Genomic DNA, 15850 nt, shown 5'->3' on the forward strand with positions numbered 1-15850 from the left:
CAAACCACTGTTAGACTTTTGAGCTGACACCACCAAGCTACATTCCACAACTCTTCCGATGTCTGCTGTAACTCTACACACAGAACACCCTCAACTTTATAAATGAGCTTCCTAACATGCTGCACCAACATTTCTATTGCCTACACCAACATTTTTATTGTTTAAAAAGATAGTTAATCCCTGTTTTTACCCATTCTCCATGGTTATATTAATACACTTTTTTACCTCTGCGATTACCTTGTATCTACACCCCCTTATTTCAGTTCTTTGACAGACTTGCATTTTAGCCAATCAGTCCTGACTCATAAATAACTCCACGGGAGTGAGCAAGGTGCTATCTATATGGCACACATGAACTAGCACTGTATAGCTATAAACAACTATCAAAATGCACTGAGATATGAGGCAGCCTTCAAGGGCTTAGAAACTAGCATATGAGCCTACCTAGGTTTAGCTTTCAACAAATAATACCAAGAGAGCAAAGCAAATATGATTATAAAAGTAAATTGGAAAGTTGTTTATAACTATCTAAATCATGCAAGTTTAATTTTGTCTTGACTGTCCCTTTAAAGTTTACCTTCTAGCACTGCCCTTGACTTCTACATTAACCTCAAATCAGAAAAGCACAACATACCCACCAGAAAAAAATATCGCAACTATAAGTCTCTCCATACATAGCTCCTCCCCCACACATACAAACAAACACACCACTAATCTGAGCTCTTGTACATTCAGTCCTGATTGAAGCTTATATTCTATAATCCTCGATATACATATTCTTCTTGTCAGCTAAATTAAATTACTTTTAATATCACATGCGGTAATTCCCCAGTGCATATTGTAAGTTTAGTATTTTTGAATTTCAATTATTATTTATTAGAAATAAGTAAGCACATTAAATTCATATCCACAATGAGCCTTTCCCTTTATGTCAAAAATGCAGAAATCAATACTTTCTCATCATCCCTACTACACTTTTTCCCAAAATCCTGCAAAGTCTCCCACCCTCACACAATCATTTCCAAATAAATGGCTCTACAAATCTTTTGCTCCTCTATCTTTTGAGTTTTAGGCTATGCACCTAAACGGTGGGGTCCCAGTCCCCCTATATTTTATTCTATATTATGCCAGTTAAATCAGCAATAGCAGTTGAAATAGTAGTTGAAGGGCAGGCAGTGAGTTGAGAGCTTTCTCCAGAAGAAAGTAATAAAGCTCCTTGGGATACAGAATCTCACACAGGAGAGAGAGGTTAACAAGAGAGCACCTGGCACTGATATACATTTTCAGTTTGCAGCAAATAAAAATTAAACTGAAATGTTTTAACTATAGTTTAAATTGGATTTGCCTAAATTTAAGTATATATTACTTTTCGTTTACCTACATATGTGTATTGTGAATGTTGAATAAACTTCACATGCATACAGCAGGCACGATAAATTAATGAGCCTGAAGGTGTAAAATGCTTAGAAAATAAAATGAGGGTTGTGAAATAGTTTCCAGTAGACATGTGCACTGGCAAAATTTAAACCCTTTTGGGTCGTCCAACTTTCTTTAGGTATTTTATTTGTTTCAGATTAACAACATTTATTTGTTAACACAATTTGTAAAAAAACAAACAAATGAAATACCTTAATTAATAAAGAAAACCTACCTACACTATTCTCTACACTATTTAACCTCTAAACCGCCACAAACCACCATAGTCAAAAGCCCCACTCTATTAACCTTGTAAACTGCCCCAACCCCAATCACAAACACCTGCTACACTAAACTACTGCAACCATATCGCAAAAACCTATTCTACACCACTTAACCCCTAAACCGACACAACCCCCATTGCGAATATTACCTAAACTATTAACCCCTAAATCATGACAACAAATCCCCTACTCTATTAACCCCTAAACTGCCACAATCCTATCACAATAAACCCCCCTAACAGCTAACCCCTCAATACCTTTAACACTATGAACCCCTAAACTGACACAACACCATCACAATAAAAAACCTACACTATTAACCCATAAACTGCCACAACATCATTGCATAAACCCCCCTAACAGCTAATCCCCCCAAGACCCCTTAAAAAATAAAAAGCCCTATACTAAAACTTAAATACCCTAAAAAAAAACCTATAATTTTAAAAAAAACTAACAGTAAAAAAAAACTTTTAAATAAAATAGCTCTATACTATTTAATGTATCCTAAAGTACCCTAAAAAATAAACAAACCCTATCCTAAAACTAAAGTAACCCTCCCAAAAATCCCCCCTAAATCCCCTACCCTAAAATGAAACTAAAAAAAACTATACTAAAAATAAAAGCAACTAAGCCTAGAACACCAAGTTTTACTCACCACCATCTTGACTTAGGGGGTCAATGGTGGCAGTCATCGGGTCCTCTTCAGCCTTTCTGGTGGTGTTCCTCTTCTTCTCCGGAGGTCCTCTGGGATGGTCCTCTCTGCCATCTTCTTCTTTTTCCATGTGATCCTTCATCCTCTTCTACCCGATCCTTCTTCATGTTGTCCCTGCAGCACACTGAAGTTTAAATGTCAGTTTCCCCTTCTATAAGGGTTTCCTGGCATTTCTATATTTCTATTGGATATTCCAATTCAAGTTTAAATCAGCCAATAAAATTTGAATTGAAAAACCAGCCAATAGAAATGCCAGTATGAAGATGGCTAGAATGGAAGAGGATAAAGAATTGGATAGAAGAAGAAGATGGCAGAGAGGAGCACCCCAGAGGACTGCCAGAGAAAAGGAGAGCAAAACGTGGGGGTGTAGGCTTAGATTTTTCTTTTGTCATTTTAGTATAGAGTTTTTTTTATGGTGACTTATTTTTCAAGTCAATGAGGAATACGGCTTCCTCCAATCATTGCATGCCCCACGACCTGGACACCAGATGGAGCACGCAACGATTGGAGGAAGCCGGATTTGTCATTGATCATCTAAATGGAGTATGAGATGCGGGCAGAGGAACAGTGCGATGTTTGCCATCACTCAATGGTAAATATTTTAAAAATTAAGCGTCTTTCAAAATGTTAATGAATTAAAGTGCCCCTGTTTTAAACGTTTACAATCACTTTAACTATATTTGTTATAAAGACAGCACAAACATCATAAACAACACAATGGGGGTGCATGCTTTAAATATTTAACAAACCAATGTTAAAAAAGTTATTCTTTGACTAAAGATGTCTGACTTACACATACATTTAAACTATATATGATACAAGCAGGACACTGCTTTTGGTACTCACTGCCCCCCATGCTATAGCATCATAGAGGCCTATATATATGAGACTTTAACTCCCATAAACCTCTGCTGTTAAATCACTTCTGAGAATGTCACCTTTTTTTAGTTTCAGCTAATGATTTTTGGAGCTAACAGACATGTGCAAGGGTCATTGAGAAAGTTCAGTATATTCATATGAAACGCATTTGGCCTATCTCATTTTGTGTATACACCTTTTTACATTCTTGATAGTAATTAAAGAAGATGCTTTTATGCAGACTGTTGCCATCTTTATCTTCGTCCTGAGCCGAGTTCTGATTCTGTTTGTGAATACTAAAAGATGTGATAGGATAGGATTTAGTAAATCATTTTACAAGAAAACTATTTGACTGTGAAAGTTAATGCCCCTATTTGTCTGCCTATCTTGTTTTTATTTTCTGTGTTATTTTTTTAAATAGATGATGAAGCAACACTAAGAGAATGAAGGCTTTAAGACCTCTGTGGAAGCATGATATGGCGATACAGTACTGTTGCTGAATTGCTTTCTCTGATGGCTCTATGGTTGTGGATATCACTGAGTATTCATTGCTGGAATTTATCTGTTGCTGCTGTTTCAGATCAGCATGCCACCAGCCCCTTTGACTGGCTGCTATCTGATAAAGGACCCTTTCACCATTCACAGGAATACACAGATTTTGTGGAGAGAAGCCGTCAAGGATTTACCACAAGATACAAAATTTACAGGTAAGAAGAAAGGTCATACTTAGTACATTACTTTACATGAATCACTATTTTATATATCATAGTTAAAGGGACAGTCTACACCTTAGTCATCTTAAAATCTTACTTTAGATTAAGCTGCAAATACCCTCCTGTACACCTTTTTATATCATGCAGCAGGAACAGTAAACAAGTTTATTTAAAATGAATATTGTTTCTGGTCACTTTGAAATGGCTGCCTAGCTCTGCCAACTGATGGCATCACGATATGGGCTGCATTAAAGGGTTCACTAATTACAAAAGACTCACTAATTGGATTCAATAGACTGTCAATGCTATTCAGAAGAGTGCATAGATGCAGCCTAGATAGTGATGTCATCAGTGGGCGGGGCTTGGTAGCCATTTCAAAGTAACTAGAAACAATATTCATTTTAAAATAACGTTTTTACTGTGCAGGAGGATATTTGCAGCTTCATCTAAAGTAAAACTTTAAGATGACTAAGGTGTAGACTGTCTCTTTAATAGAAGCATTATGTGTAGGAAGAAATAATAGTATCATTTTATAAGTACTGCCTAGCACTCAAGAAACTCATTAAATAATGTGTCTTCATAAAGGTCTTCAAAATATTTACACAAAATAAAATATTTTAACATTTCATAAAGTGTAATACATTCATGGATTTATTATAAGTTAATATTAATGTGATCTAAAATGATCTAATGTGTATTTGTCACTGGTGTTTTTGCATTTAAATAAACGAAAACATAGTTGTCTTTGATATATAAAAACAATTATGTATTTTTTTTGTCTGTATTCCTTTAGTACAGCAACATGTAAATGTACTACTATACAAATAATACTCATTAAAGTAATGGCATAGAAATATTTGGTCTGGAGTCAGTGAAATATTCATTTGGCATGATGTGAATATGCATTATTTAATGTCTCTCTGTGTTATTGACAATATTAGAGAGCTTTGTAAACATAGAAATTGAATAGTAGAAACCTGGAAAGAATTATATAATTTGACATGTTATTGAATTAATTGAGTAGATTTTTACCATATTGCCATTATTATCCTATTACAGTTCTGAGATATTTTATGGACTGTTTAAAAAAAAAATGTATATGCAGGCTCCATTGACTGATATAGGTGTTACAAGTTTATTGTATAGCCCAATGTGTTGTATTTGTAAAATGTATTGTAAATGTAAAATTAGAATGAGTAGTAATAATCCCTTCAAGTAATTTATCGAATATTTTAAAAGCTACAATAATAGTGAAATAAATCTGAAAATATAACCAATGTTGTGAATTCTTAATACTGGTCTGAGTATTTTTCTGATGGGCTGCACCACACTGACAGGGTCCACAGAAATGTAAAATATGTGTCTAGGGTTGCCAGATATTTCCAGGCTGAACCGTCTGATATACTTCAGGAAAGTTCATCACTGTGACAAGGTACAATTAAGCTAAAAGAGATTGCTCCAGGCAAAAACGCTCCAGAGAAGGTTACTGAGACATTCTTTGTTTTTGGCTGAGCACTTTTTGTGCTGTAAATATGACCCTGGGGGAAGTCTCCCTAGAAATGATGGGGAAAATGAGATGTGCCTAGAGGAAAATGGCTGCAGCACACTGACATGGCCCCAGGGGCGGATTCAGAGCCCAAATTCAGGAGGGGCAATATGGCAGATTATCTTGTTGCAACATTGCCAATATAAAAGCAAAATGGCCTGTCATTTTTGTTATACAATAGATATTGCCCCACACTCCACTAACCTCCAGCAAAACTAAAACCCCAAATTGTTATTTTGTTCTTCAGACAGAGCATGCAATCTTAAACAGCTTTTCAATTGACTTCTTTTATCATTTTGCTTTGTTTTCTTGGTATTGTTTATTGAAGGATCAGCAATGCACCACTGGGAGTTAGTTGGATACATTGGGGTCAATTTATCAAGCCACGTATGGAGCTTGATGCACTTGTTTCCGGCGAGGCCGCAGACAGAAATCAACCCGATCGAATACAATTGGGCTGATTGACACTCCCTGCTAGCGGCCGATTGGCCAAGAATCTGCAGGGGGCGGCATTGCACCAGCAGTTCACAAGAATTTATCGATGTGCGGCGGACATGATATGCTACATTGTATCTTGTCCGCTTGCACATTAATAAATATACCCCATTGGGTGAGCCAAAGACAAGAAGTATATATGTGCAGCCAACAATCAGCAGCTAGCTCCCAGTAATGCACAGTTGGGCTAAAAGAGGCTACCCCCAGATGGTGAGCCACTGAAGAACAAGATACTGAACTGTAAATATATTTTAAAATTAGAGACATTTCAATCCTCTTGAATTCCATAAGTAAATCTGGTTATAATGTTTAAAGAGTTTTTAAACCATGTAAAAACCTCCACTACTCCTAAATAAAATAAGTGTTCAAGTCCATCAGAAAACAAAAAGGCCCTCAACTCTTTGAAAATCATTTTGACATAAATAATTTTGACATATTTTGAAAAACATGTCATACTTATTTATCTGGCTTTTTCAGTATTAAAGTATTAGTGTAAAAAATGTTGAAAGTAGCGGCGCTGTGTCACCTTCAGGGAACCAAGCTACCCACGTCCTCTGAGTCAACCTTGTTGCTTTCACTTCCAAAATAAAAGAGCTCACAATAGTGTAGCAGATTTCAGACAATGTGGTAGGCGCACCAACTGGTTATTCTCACGAGATTGCAGTTAAAATAAGCCTTTTATTAAAATCATCACAAGGGTGTCTTCAGGTGCAGCTTCAGGTTTTATTTAAAATACAGCTCAACGCGTTTCGGCTAAAAGAAGCCTTTATCAAGAGCATAAAGTTAAAACTATTTCTAGAACAAATGATGTCACCAGAACTGCTTGTGCAATACCGCCCCCTGCAGATTGTAGTGACTACTATATTTTAGCTTTTGTTAATTCAGTCATTATAAGCTATAAGCTTTAAAAAATCCCTATTGATTGTGGAATTGCGAGCTTGCGGTAGTATTTAGCACTTATAAAATTAGATCTCTGGTTAATTTTATAAATGTGCCTCAAATGCCCCCAAAATACAGTGTAGTGTATTTTATTTAAAAAAATAAACAGCATCTTTATTTTTTTAATAAAATAACTACACTAAGCAGTATTTTGGGGGTAAAGTTGGCGGCTGTGGGGTGTTAGAAAAAAGAAAAGGCACTGAAAAGTGCCTTTACATTGAGGTCTAAGGGATAAATTTAATAAAGTGTGCTAAACTAAAGTCTGCTGCACATCTATAAATGCCGACAGCATATGCTGTCTGCATTTATCATTGCACCATCAGTTCTTGTGAACTGCTGGTGCAATACCGCCCCCTGCAGATTCACAGCCAAACTGCTGGTGCAATACCGCCCCCTGCAGATTCGCAGCCAATCGGCTGCTAGCAGGGGGTGTCAATCAACCCGATCGTATTCGATCAAGTTGATTTCTGACCACCACCTCAAGCAGGCCGACAGGTTATGGAGCAGCGGTCTTTAGACGGCTGCTTCATAACTTCTGTTTCAAGCTCCGTACGGAGCTTGATAAATTGACCCCTTAGGGTGTTCCCAGTAAATTTATATGTATGTATAAGCTCATATACATATATATTTATGTGCTAATATGTGTATTTAAACATATTAACACATAATATACTTACCTAAATTCACTGTGCTTAGGTTCTTAGTGTGATTTATATGTGAGTCTGACTGTTACTGATATACGTAAAGACTAAATTATTTGTTAATGATATTTTAAAGAATAATTTTTAATTACAGTTGATGGTGAAACCTGAATAACTAATATACTGGCTACATTGTGTATTTGGTGTGGCATCTTATAATTGTTGTCTGTCAAGAGTCATTGATCATATTGCCATGATTATTTTTCATTTATACTTTAGGAAATTAGTTAAATTATGAGGTTAATGTAATTTTTTTTTCATGTTTAAAGTGTGAGTTCTCATATATATACAGTATCGGACTCAATGAAATAATCACTTAATAAAACACGCTATAAAAAGCATAATGAAAGTATGCATTCAAATCATATTTAGAGCACACATCAAAATGCATCAAAATGCAAATTTAAATTCCACAGTAAAAATCATGTTTATAGTACAAAAATTATTTTACATTTACACAAGAAAAATCATATTTAATAAATAATGTTACTTCAAAATATGAAGTTAAAATTGTGCCAAAAACTATAAAATTCAAAGCGTTTTTTATTCTTCTATTATAAAATGAGTCGCATAGACTCAGCCACTGGACTGGGCACAGGATCACAGGACTTATCTAGTTGTATTCTCTAAGCATGTTACACCTGCCAGTGTCACTGTTTTATCTTTCAGAATGAATGCTGACTAGTTTGTTTCAAAATATGCAATACAGTGAAGCAAATACTAGAAGCAAATACAAGTTAAATGCATCTAAATGTACATTCTTGGTAAACATATATCACTCCAGGTTACTTCTCTATTATTAAATTGCATTTTCCCCCTATTTTTACATAATTACCAAAAGTAAACTTTAATGGCTATCTGCATCAGCTACATGTACAGTTACCATTGAATATATGGATTCATGATGATTGCTGACTATATAATATAGAAAAGAGAGAGATGCACTCAACTGAGAATGAACATAAGCTGTAAAAACGTATTTACTTTACAGGCCACTTCTATTAAGTATGTGGTCACTTTTAGTTCATTATGTCTTTTAAAGAAAAAAAAATATCATGTATTATATCAGAATTATCCTGCCAAAAAAGGCAGTACAATCCTCAAATCCCAGGTAATTCTCGTATTGAGCGAAAGAAAGGTACAAACACCAGATGTATGTTTCAGCCTCTCCGGGCTTCATCAGTGGTGTGGTGAAGTTTCATTCTTAGAGCATGTCCATTCTCATTCCCACTTCTTACTCTAATGGAGTAATTCGCATACAAAAAATAAAAAGAGAGTGACTCATTCAGTTGACTGAAAGACTATGCAATATTAACAATCAGGAAATGTTAATAAGGCAAGTTAGTTTTGTACTGATAAAAATGCTTACAAATATTGCATTTAAAAATCTGATTTAAACACAAACATCTTAAACTACTGCCTAGGGAATTTACTGACTATTGGAAACCTTAGATAGTTTATCATAATTTTTTTGTAATCTAAAAAAATTTATTTTTGAAACACATAAACACATTTAAAGAAAGTGTTACACTCTTATATAAAGTCTCTGATAAAAAATATTCACATAAATATTTATAAAACATTTTACAAGGGTTAAAAGATATATGGTATATGACAAGGTATTTGAATGGAAAGGACTATTATGGATATATGAATGTTTACATTCCAATGTTCTTCACTCAGATGAAAATGTTATTTGTATTTAAAAAATAAAATAATTATATATATATATATATATATATACATATATATATATATATATATATATATATACAGTCTATATATATATATATATATATATATATATATATATATATATATATATATTTGTATATATATATATATATTAGGTGATAAGCATACCCCTATGAAAATAAAAAAGCCCCCCCAAAATAAAAACAACCCTTAATCTAAACTAAACTACCAATAGCCCTTAAAGGAACCTTTTGTAGGGCATTGCCCTAAGTTAAATATCTCTTTTGCCTAAAATTACCAATTACCCAATAACAGTAATAACCCCCCATCCAATCAACCCCCCAAAATAAAAATAAAAACTAAGTTTAAAAAACCTAAGCTACCCATTGCCCCTAAAGGGGCATTTGTATGGGCATTGCCCTTAAAAGGGCAATCAGCTCATTTACAAACAGCTCTTTTGCATGTATAAAAAAAATCCCTAATCTAAAAAAAACCCACCCCAAAAAACCCCCAAAAAGTCTAACCCCAAAATAGGTACTCACAGTTCCTCAAGTCCAGCGGCTAAGGTCTTCTTCCAGGCGGTGAAGGTCTTCATCCAGCGCGGGGACATCTTCTATCTTCATCCGGAGCGAAGGTGGCGCAGAGCGAAGGTGATAGCAGTGCAGAGGTGACCGTGGAGCAGGACCGGCAATCGCGGAGCAGGACCAGCCATCGTGGAGCAGGAACGGCGTGGAGTATCCTCTTCATGCGAGCGCCACCGCATACTGAATATTGAATGCAAGGTACCCCATTTAGGTAACCTTGCATTCCTATTGGCTGAAATTTTAAATCAAACAATAGGATTAGAGCTACTAAAATCCTATTGACTGTTCAAATCAGCGAAGAGTATTTCAGTAGCTCTCATTGTATTGGCTGATTTCAATATTTCAGCCAATAGGAATGCAAGGTACCTCAATATAAATGGGGTACCTTGCATTCAATCTTCAGTGTGTGGCGGCGACCGCATGAAGAGGAACCTCCACGCTGGTCCTGCTCCGCAGTCGCTGGTCCTGCTCAGTGATCACCTCCGCTCTGCGTTGCCTTCACTCCAATAGAAAATAGAAGATATCCCCGCGCTGGATGAAGACCTTCACCGCCTGGAAGAAGACCTTCGCCGCCGGACTTGAGAACTGTGAGTACCTATTTCGGGGTTAGACTTAGTTTTTTTGTGGGTTTTTTTTTTTAGATTAGGGATTTTTTATGGGGGCAAAATAGTTGTTTGTAAAAGAGCTGATTGCCCTTTTAAGGGCAATGCCCATACAAATGCCCCTTTAGGGGCAAGGGGTACCTTAGATTTTTTTAGACTTTTTAGACTGTTAGGCGGTAAATGGTAATTTTTTTTAGGTAAAAAAACTGTTTAACTCAGGGCATTGCCCTACAAAGGCCCATTTAAGGGCTATTGGTAGTTTAGTTTAGATTAGGGGTTGTTTTTATTTTGGGGGGGCTTTTTTATTTTCATAGGGGTATTAGATTAGGTTTATTTTTTTATTTTTGATAATTTTGTTTATTTTTTTCTGTAAATTTAGACTTTTTTTATTTTTTGTAATTTTTGATTTATTTAGTTTAATCTTAGTTTTTTTTTTATTGTAACTTAGTATTTTTTATTTTATGTAAATGGGGTTAATTTAGGGGGTGTTAGGTTACAGGGCTTAGTAATTAAATTAGTTATTTGCGTTGTGGGGGGTTGGCGGTTTAGGAGTTAATAGGTTAATTAGTTTATTGCAATGTGGGGGGTTGGCGATTTAGTGGTTAATAGGTTAATTAGGTTTATTGCGATGTGGGGGTTGGTGGTTTAGGGGTTAATAGGTTAATTAGGTTATGTGCATTGTTGTTTAATTTGCAGTTAGGGGTTAATTACTTTATTATTTTGCGATGTGAGGGTTGGCGGATTAGGTGTTTGTTAATATTTTTTGCAGGTGCTTAGGTGTTTTTTGTCAATACTTTGTACGGACGCATAAGTGTTTTTTGTTAATACTTCGTACGGGCGGTTAGTTTTTTTGTTAATACTTTTTGAGGGTGGTTAGTTTTTTTTTGTTAAAACTTTGTGCGGGCGGTTAGGTTTTTTTTTAGTATTTTGTGTGGGTGGTTATGTTTTTTTGTTATTTTGTGCAGGCATTCTTTTGTCTGCGTGCACAACTGACGACGTTGATGGATGCGTTACAAACACGATTATAGTATATATATATATATATATATATATTAAATAAAAACATTTTCTTATATGTGAAGAAAATTGGAATGTGCAATATTCATAACTACCTTCTGGTTTGAGACTGTTGCTCTAATGCTGTGTTAGCGCACAAGCGAAAAGTTTTAGGGTTTTTGTTGTTGTTTTTTTTAAATCTGCAAATTACTGCACATTGGTGCAGTAACTTACAGGTGCTTAGGTGTTTTTTGTTAATACTTTGTACGGACGTGTAAGTGCTTTTTTGTTAATACTTTGTACGGGCGGTTAGGTTTTTTTTTTTGTTAATACTTTGTGAGGGCGGTTGTTTTTTTTGTTAATACTTTGTGAGGGCGGTTGTTTTTTTTTGTTAATACTTTTTGAGGGCGGTTAGTTTTTTTTGTTAATACTTCGTTCGGGTGGTTAGGTTTTTTATTATTTTGTGTGGTGGTTATGTTTTTTTGTTATTTTGTGCGGGCATTATTTTGGCTGCGTGCGCATCCAACATTCTTTTGGCTGTGTGCGCAACTGACGACAGTGACGGACACATTACAAACGCAATTATAGTATATATATTAAATAAAACATTTTCTATGTGAAGAACATTGGAATGTGCAATATTCATAACTACCTTCTGGTTTGACACTGTTGATCTAATACTGTGTTAGCGCACAAGCGATAAGTTTTAGTTTTTTTGTGTTTTTTTTTTTTAATCTGTAAGTTACTGCACATTGGGTTTTGCTTACAAGCAAACAATTTACTGTAAAAGTTTACTTTGAGCGGTGTGTACGTGCAAGCGAAAAAAACTAAATTGGCCCATTATCTAGAGTAGCGTCTCTTAAGTGCAGTAAGATTTTCAGTTGTGCTAGCCGATGAGAGTAAAATGTGATTGCACTCTTGCGATTGCGTTTACTTTCATCTTGTTACAATAGCTAGCATTTTAACTCTAATAATTGTAGTATAAATTGTTTTAAATAGCTTTTAGTTACATTTCATTTTAGTGGCTGATGGATTATTTGCACAACTGGCATAAAATTGCAAATTGTGTATAAAAGTTATAAAATGAAGGATCAAGTGAAAAAAATCAGAAGTTATAATAGAGTAGCCCCTTTCTTGCATTTACATAGTTAAGGGAAATGATGAACTAAATTTGTGAAAGAGGTGTGACATCTACAAGCTATTATAATTAGGGTTGCAACAATACCATTTTTTAAGACCGAATACAAGTACAGATACTTTTTTTCAAATACTCACCGATACCAATTACCAATACTTTTTTTTTAATGTCATGACAGTTTACCAAGCACAATACAGACTAACGGCTAGATTTAGAGTTCGGCGGTAAAAGGGCTGTTAACGCTCCGCGGGTTTTTTTCTGGCCGCACCATAAATTTAACTCTGGTATCGAGAGTTCAAACAAATGCTGCGTTAGGCTCCAAAAAAGGAGCGTAGAGCATTTTTACCGCAAATGCAACTCTCGATACCAGAGTTGCTTACGGACGCGGCCGGCATCAAAAACGTGCTCGTGCACGATTCTCCCATAGGAAACAATGGGGCTGTTTGAGCTGAAAAAAAAACTAACACCTGCAAAAAAGCAGCGTTCAGCTCCTAACGCAGCCCCATTGTTTCCTATGGGGAAACACTTCCTACGTCTGCACCTAACACCCTAACATGTACCCCGAGTCTAAACACCCCTAACCTTACACTTATTAACTCCTAATCTGCCGCCCCCGCTATCGCTGACCCCTGCATTACACTTTTAACCCCTAATCTGCCGCTCCGTAAACCGCCGCCACCTACGTTATCCCTATGTACCCCTAATCTGCTGCCCTAACATCGCCGACCCCTATGTTATATTTATTAACCCCTAATCTGCCCCCCACAACGTCGCCGACACCTGCCTACACTTATTAACCCCTAATCTGCCGAGCGGACCTGAGCGCTACTATAATAAAGTTATTAACCCCTAATCCGCCTCACTAACCCTATCATAAATAGTATTAACCCCTAATCTGCCCTCCCTAACATCGCCGACACCTACCTTCAATTATTAACCCCTAATCTGCCGACCGGAGCTCACCGCTATTCTAATAAATGTATTAACCCCTAAAGCTAAGTCTAACCCTAACACTAACACCCCCCTAAGTTAAATATAATTTTTATCTAACGAAATAAATTAACTCTTATTAAATAAATGATTCCTATTTAAAGCTAAATACTTACCTGTAAAATAAATCCTAATATAGCTACAATATAAATTATAATTATATTATAGCTATTTTAGGATTAATATTTATTTTACAGGCAACTTTGTAATTATTTTAACCAGGTACAATAGCTATTAAATAGTTAAGAACTATTTAATAGTTACCTAGTTAAAATAATAACAAATTTACCTGTAAAATAAATCCTAACCTAAGATATAATTAAACCTAACACTACCCTATCAATAAAATAATTAAATAAACTACCTACAATTACCTACAATTAACCTAACACTACACTATCAATAAATTAATTAAACACAATTGCTACAAATAAATAAAATTAAATAAACTATCTAAAGTACAAAAAATAAAAAAGAACTAAGTTACAGAAAATAATAAAATATTTACAAAGATAAGAAAAATATTACAACAATTTTAAACTAATTACACCTACTCTAAGCCCCCTAATAAAATAACAAAGCCCCCCAAAATAAAAAATTCCCTACCCTATTCTAAAATACAAATATTACAAGCTCTTTTACCTTACCAGCCCTGAACAGGGCCCTTTGCGGGGCATGCCCCAAGAATTTCAGCTCTTTTGCCTGTAAAAAAAAACATACAATACCCCCCCCCCAACATTACAACCCACCACCCACATACCCCTAATCTAACCCAAACCCCCCTTAAATAAACCTAACACTACCCCCCTGATGATCTTCCTACCTTGTCTTCACCATGCCAGGTTCACCGATCCGTCCTGGCTCCAAGATCTTCATCCAACCCAAGCGGGGGCTAGACATCCACTGAAGAAGTCCAGAAGAGGGTCCAAAGTCTTCCTCCTATCCGGCAAGAAGAGGACATCCGGACCGGCAAACATCTTCTCCAAGCGGCATCTTCTATCTTCTTCCATCCGATGACGACCGGCTCCATCTTGAAGACCTCCAGCGCGGATCCATCCTCTTCTTCCGACGACTAGACGACGAATGACGGTTCCTTTAAGGGACGTCATCCAAGATGGCGTCCCTCGAATTCCGATTGGCTGATAGGATTCTATCAGCCAATCGGAATTAAGGTAGGAATTTTCTGATTGGCTGATGGAATCAGCCAATCAGAATCAAGTTCAATCCGATTGGCTGATCCAATCAGCCAATCAGATTGAGCTCGCATTCTATTGGCTGATCGGAACAGCCAATAGAATGCGAGCTCAATCTGATTGGCTGATTGGATGAGCCAATCGGATTGAACTTGATTCTGATTGGCTGATTCCTATCAGCCAATCGGAATTCGAGGGACGCCATCTTGGATGACGTCCCTTAAAGGAACCGTCATTCGTCGTCTAGTCGTCGGAAGAAGAGGATGGATCCGCGCTGGAGGTCTTCAAGATGGAGCCGGTCGTCATCGGATGGAAGAAGATAGAAGATGCCGCTTGGAGAAGATGTTTGCCGGTCCGGATGTCCTCTTCTTGCCGGATAGGAGGAAGACTTTGGACCCTCTTCTGGACTTCTTCAGTGGATGTCTAGCCCCCGCTTGGGTTGGATGAAGATCTTGGAGCCAGGACGGATCGGTGAACCTGGCATGGTGAAGACAAGGTAGGAAGATCATCAGGGGGGTAGTGTTAGGTTTATTTAAGGGGGGTTTGGGTTAGATTAGGGGTATGTGGGTGGTGGGTTGTAATGTTGGGGGGGGGGGGGTATTGTATGTTTTTTTTTACAGGCAAAAGAGCTGAAATTCTTGGGGCATGCCCCGCAAAGGGCCCTGTTCAGGGCTGGTAAGGTAAAAGAGCTTGTAATATTTGTATTTTAGAATAGGGTAGGGAATTTTTTATTTTGGGGGGCTTTGTTATTTTATTAGGGGGCTTAGAGTAGGTGTAATTAGTTTAAAATTGTTGTAATATTTTTCTTATCTTTGTAAATATTTTATTATTTTCTGTAACTTAGTTCTTTTTTATTTTTTGTACTTTAGATAGTTTATTTAATTTTATTTATTTGTAGCAATTGTGTTTAATTAATTTATTGATAGTGTAGTGTTAGGTTAATTGTAGGTAATTGTAGGTAGTTTATTTAATTATTTTATTGATAGGG

General features: G+C 36.2%; 1 protein-coding gene across 2 annotated transcripts in view; it reads left to right on the forward strand.

Annotated features, from left to right (window-relative positions):
• The first annotated feature begins 3741 nt into the window (after positions 1 to 3741).
• The window catches only part of BRINP3 (BMP/retinoic acid inducible neural specific 3), a 503104-nt gene continuing 490995 nt past the window's right edge, over positions 3742 to 15850 (forward strand). The window contains exon 1 of one of the 2 annotated variants that reach the window (XM_053693750.1): positions 3742 to 3977. In XM_053693750.1, the coding sequence (XP_053549725.1) occupies positions 3742 to 3977 (236 nt within the window). The remainder of the gene's footprint in view (positions 3978 to 15850) is intronic. The other variant, XM_053693751.1, reaches the window with a different exon arrangement.

This window comes from Bombina bombina, chromosome 10 (genome assembly GCF_027579735.1).
Source record: "Bombina bombina isolate aBomBom1 chromosome 10, aBomBom1.pri, whole genome shotgun sequence".
In the NCBI taxonomy this organism is placed as follows: domain Eukaryota; kingdom Metazoa; phylum Chordata; class Amphibia; order Anura; family Bombinatoridae; genus Bombina; species Bombina bombina.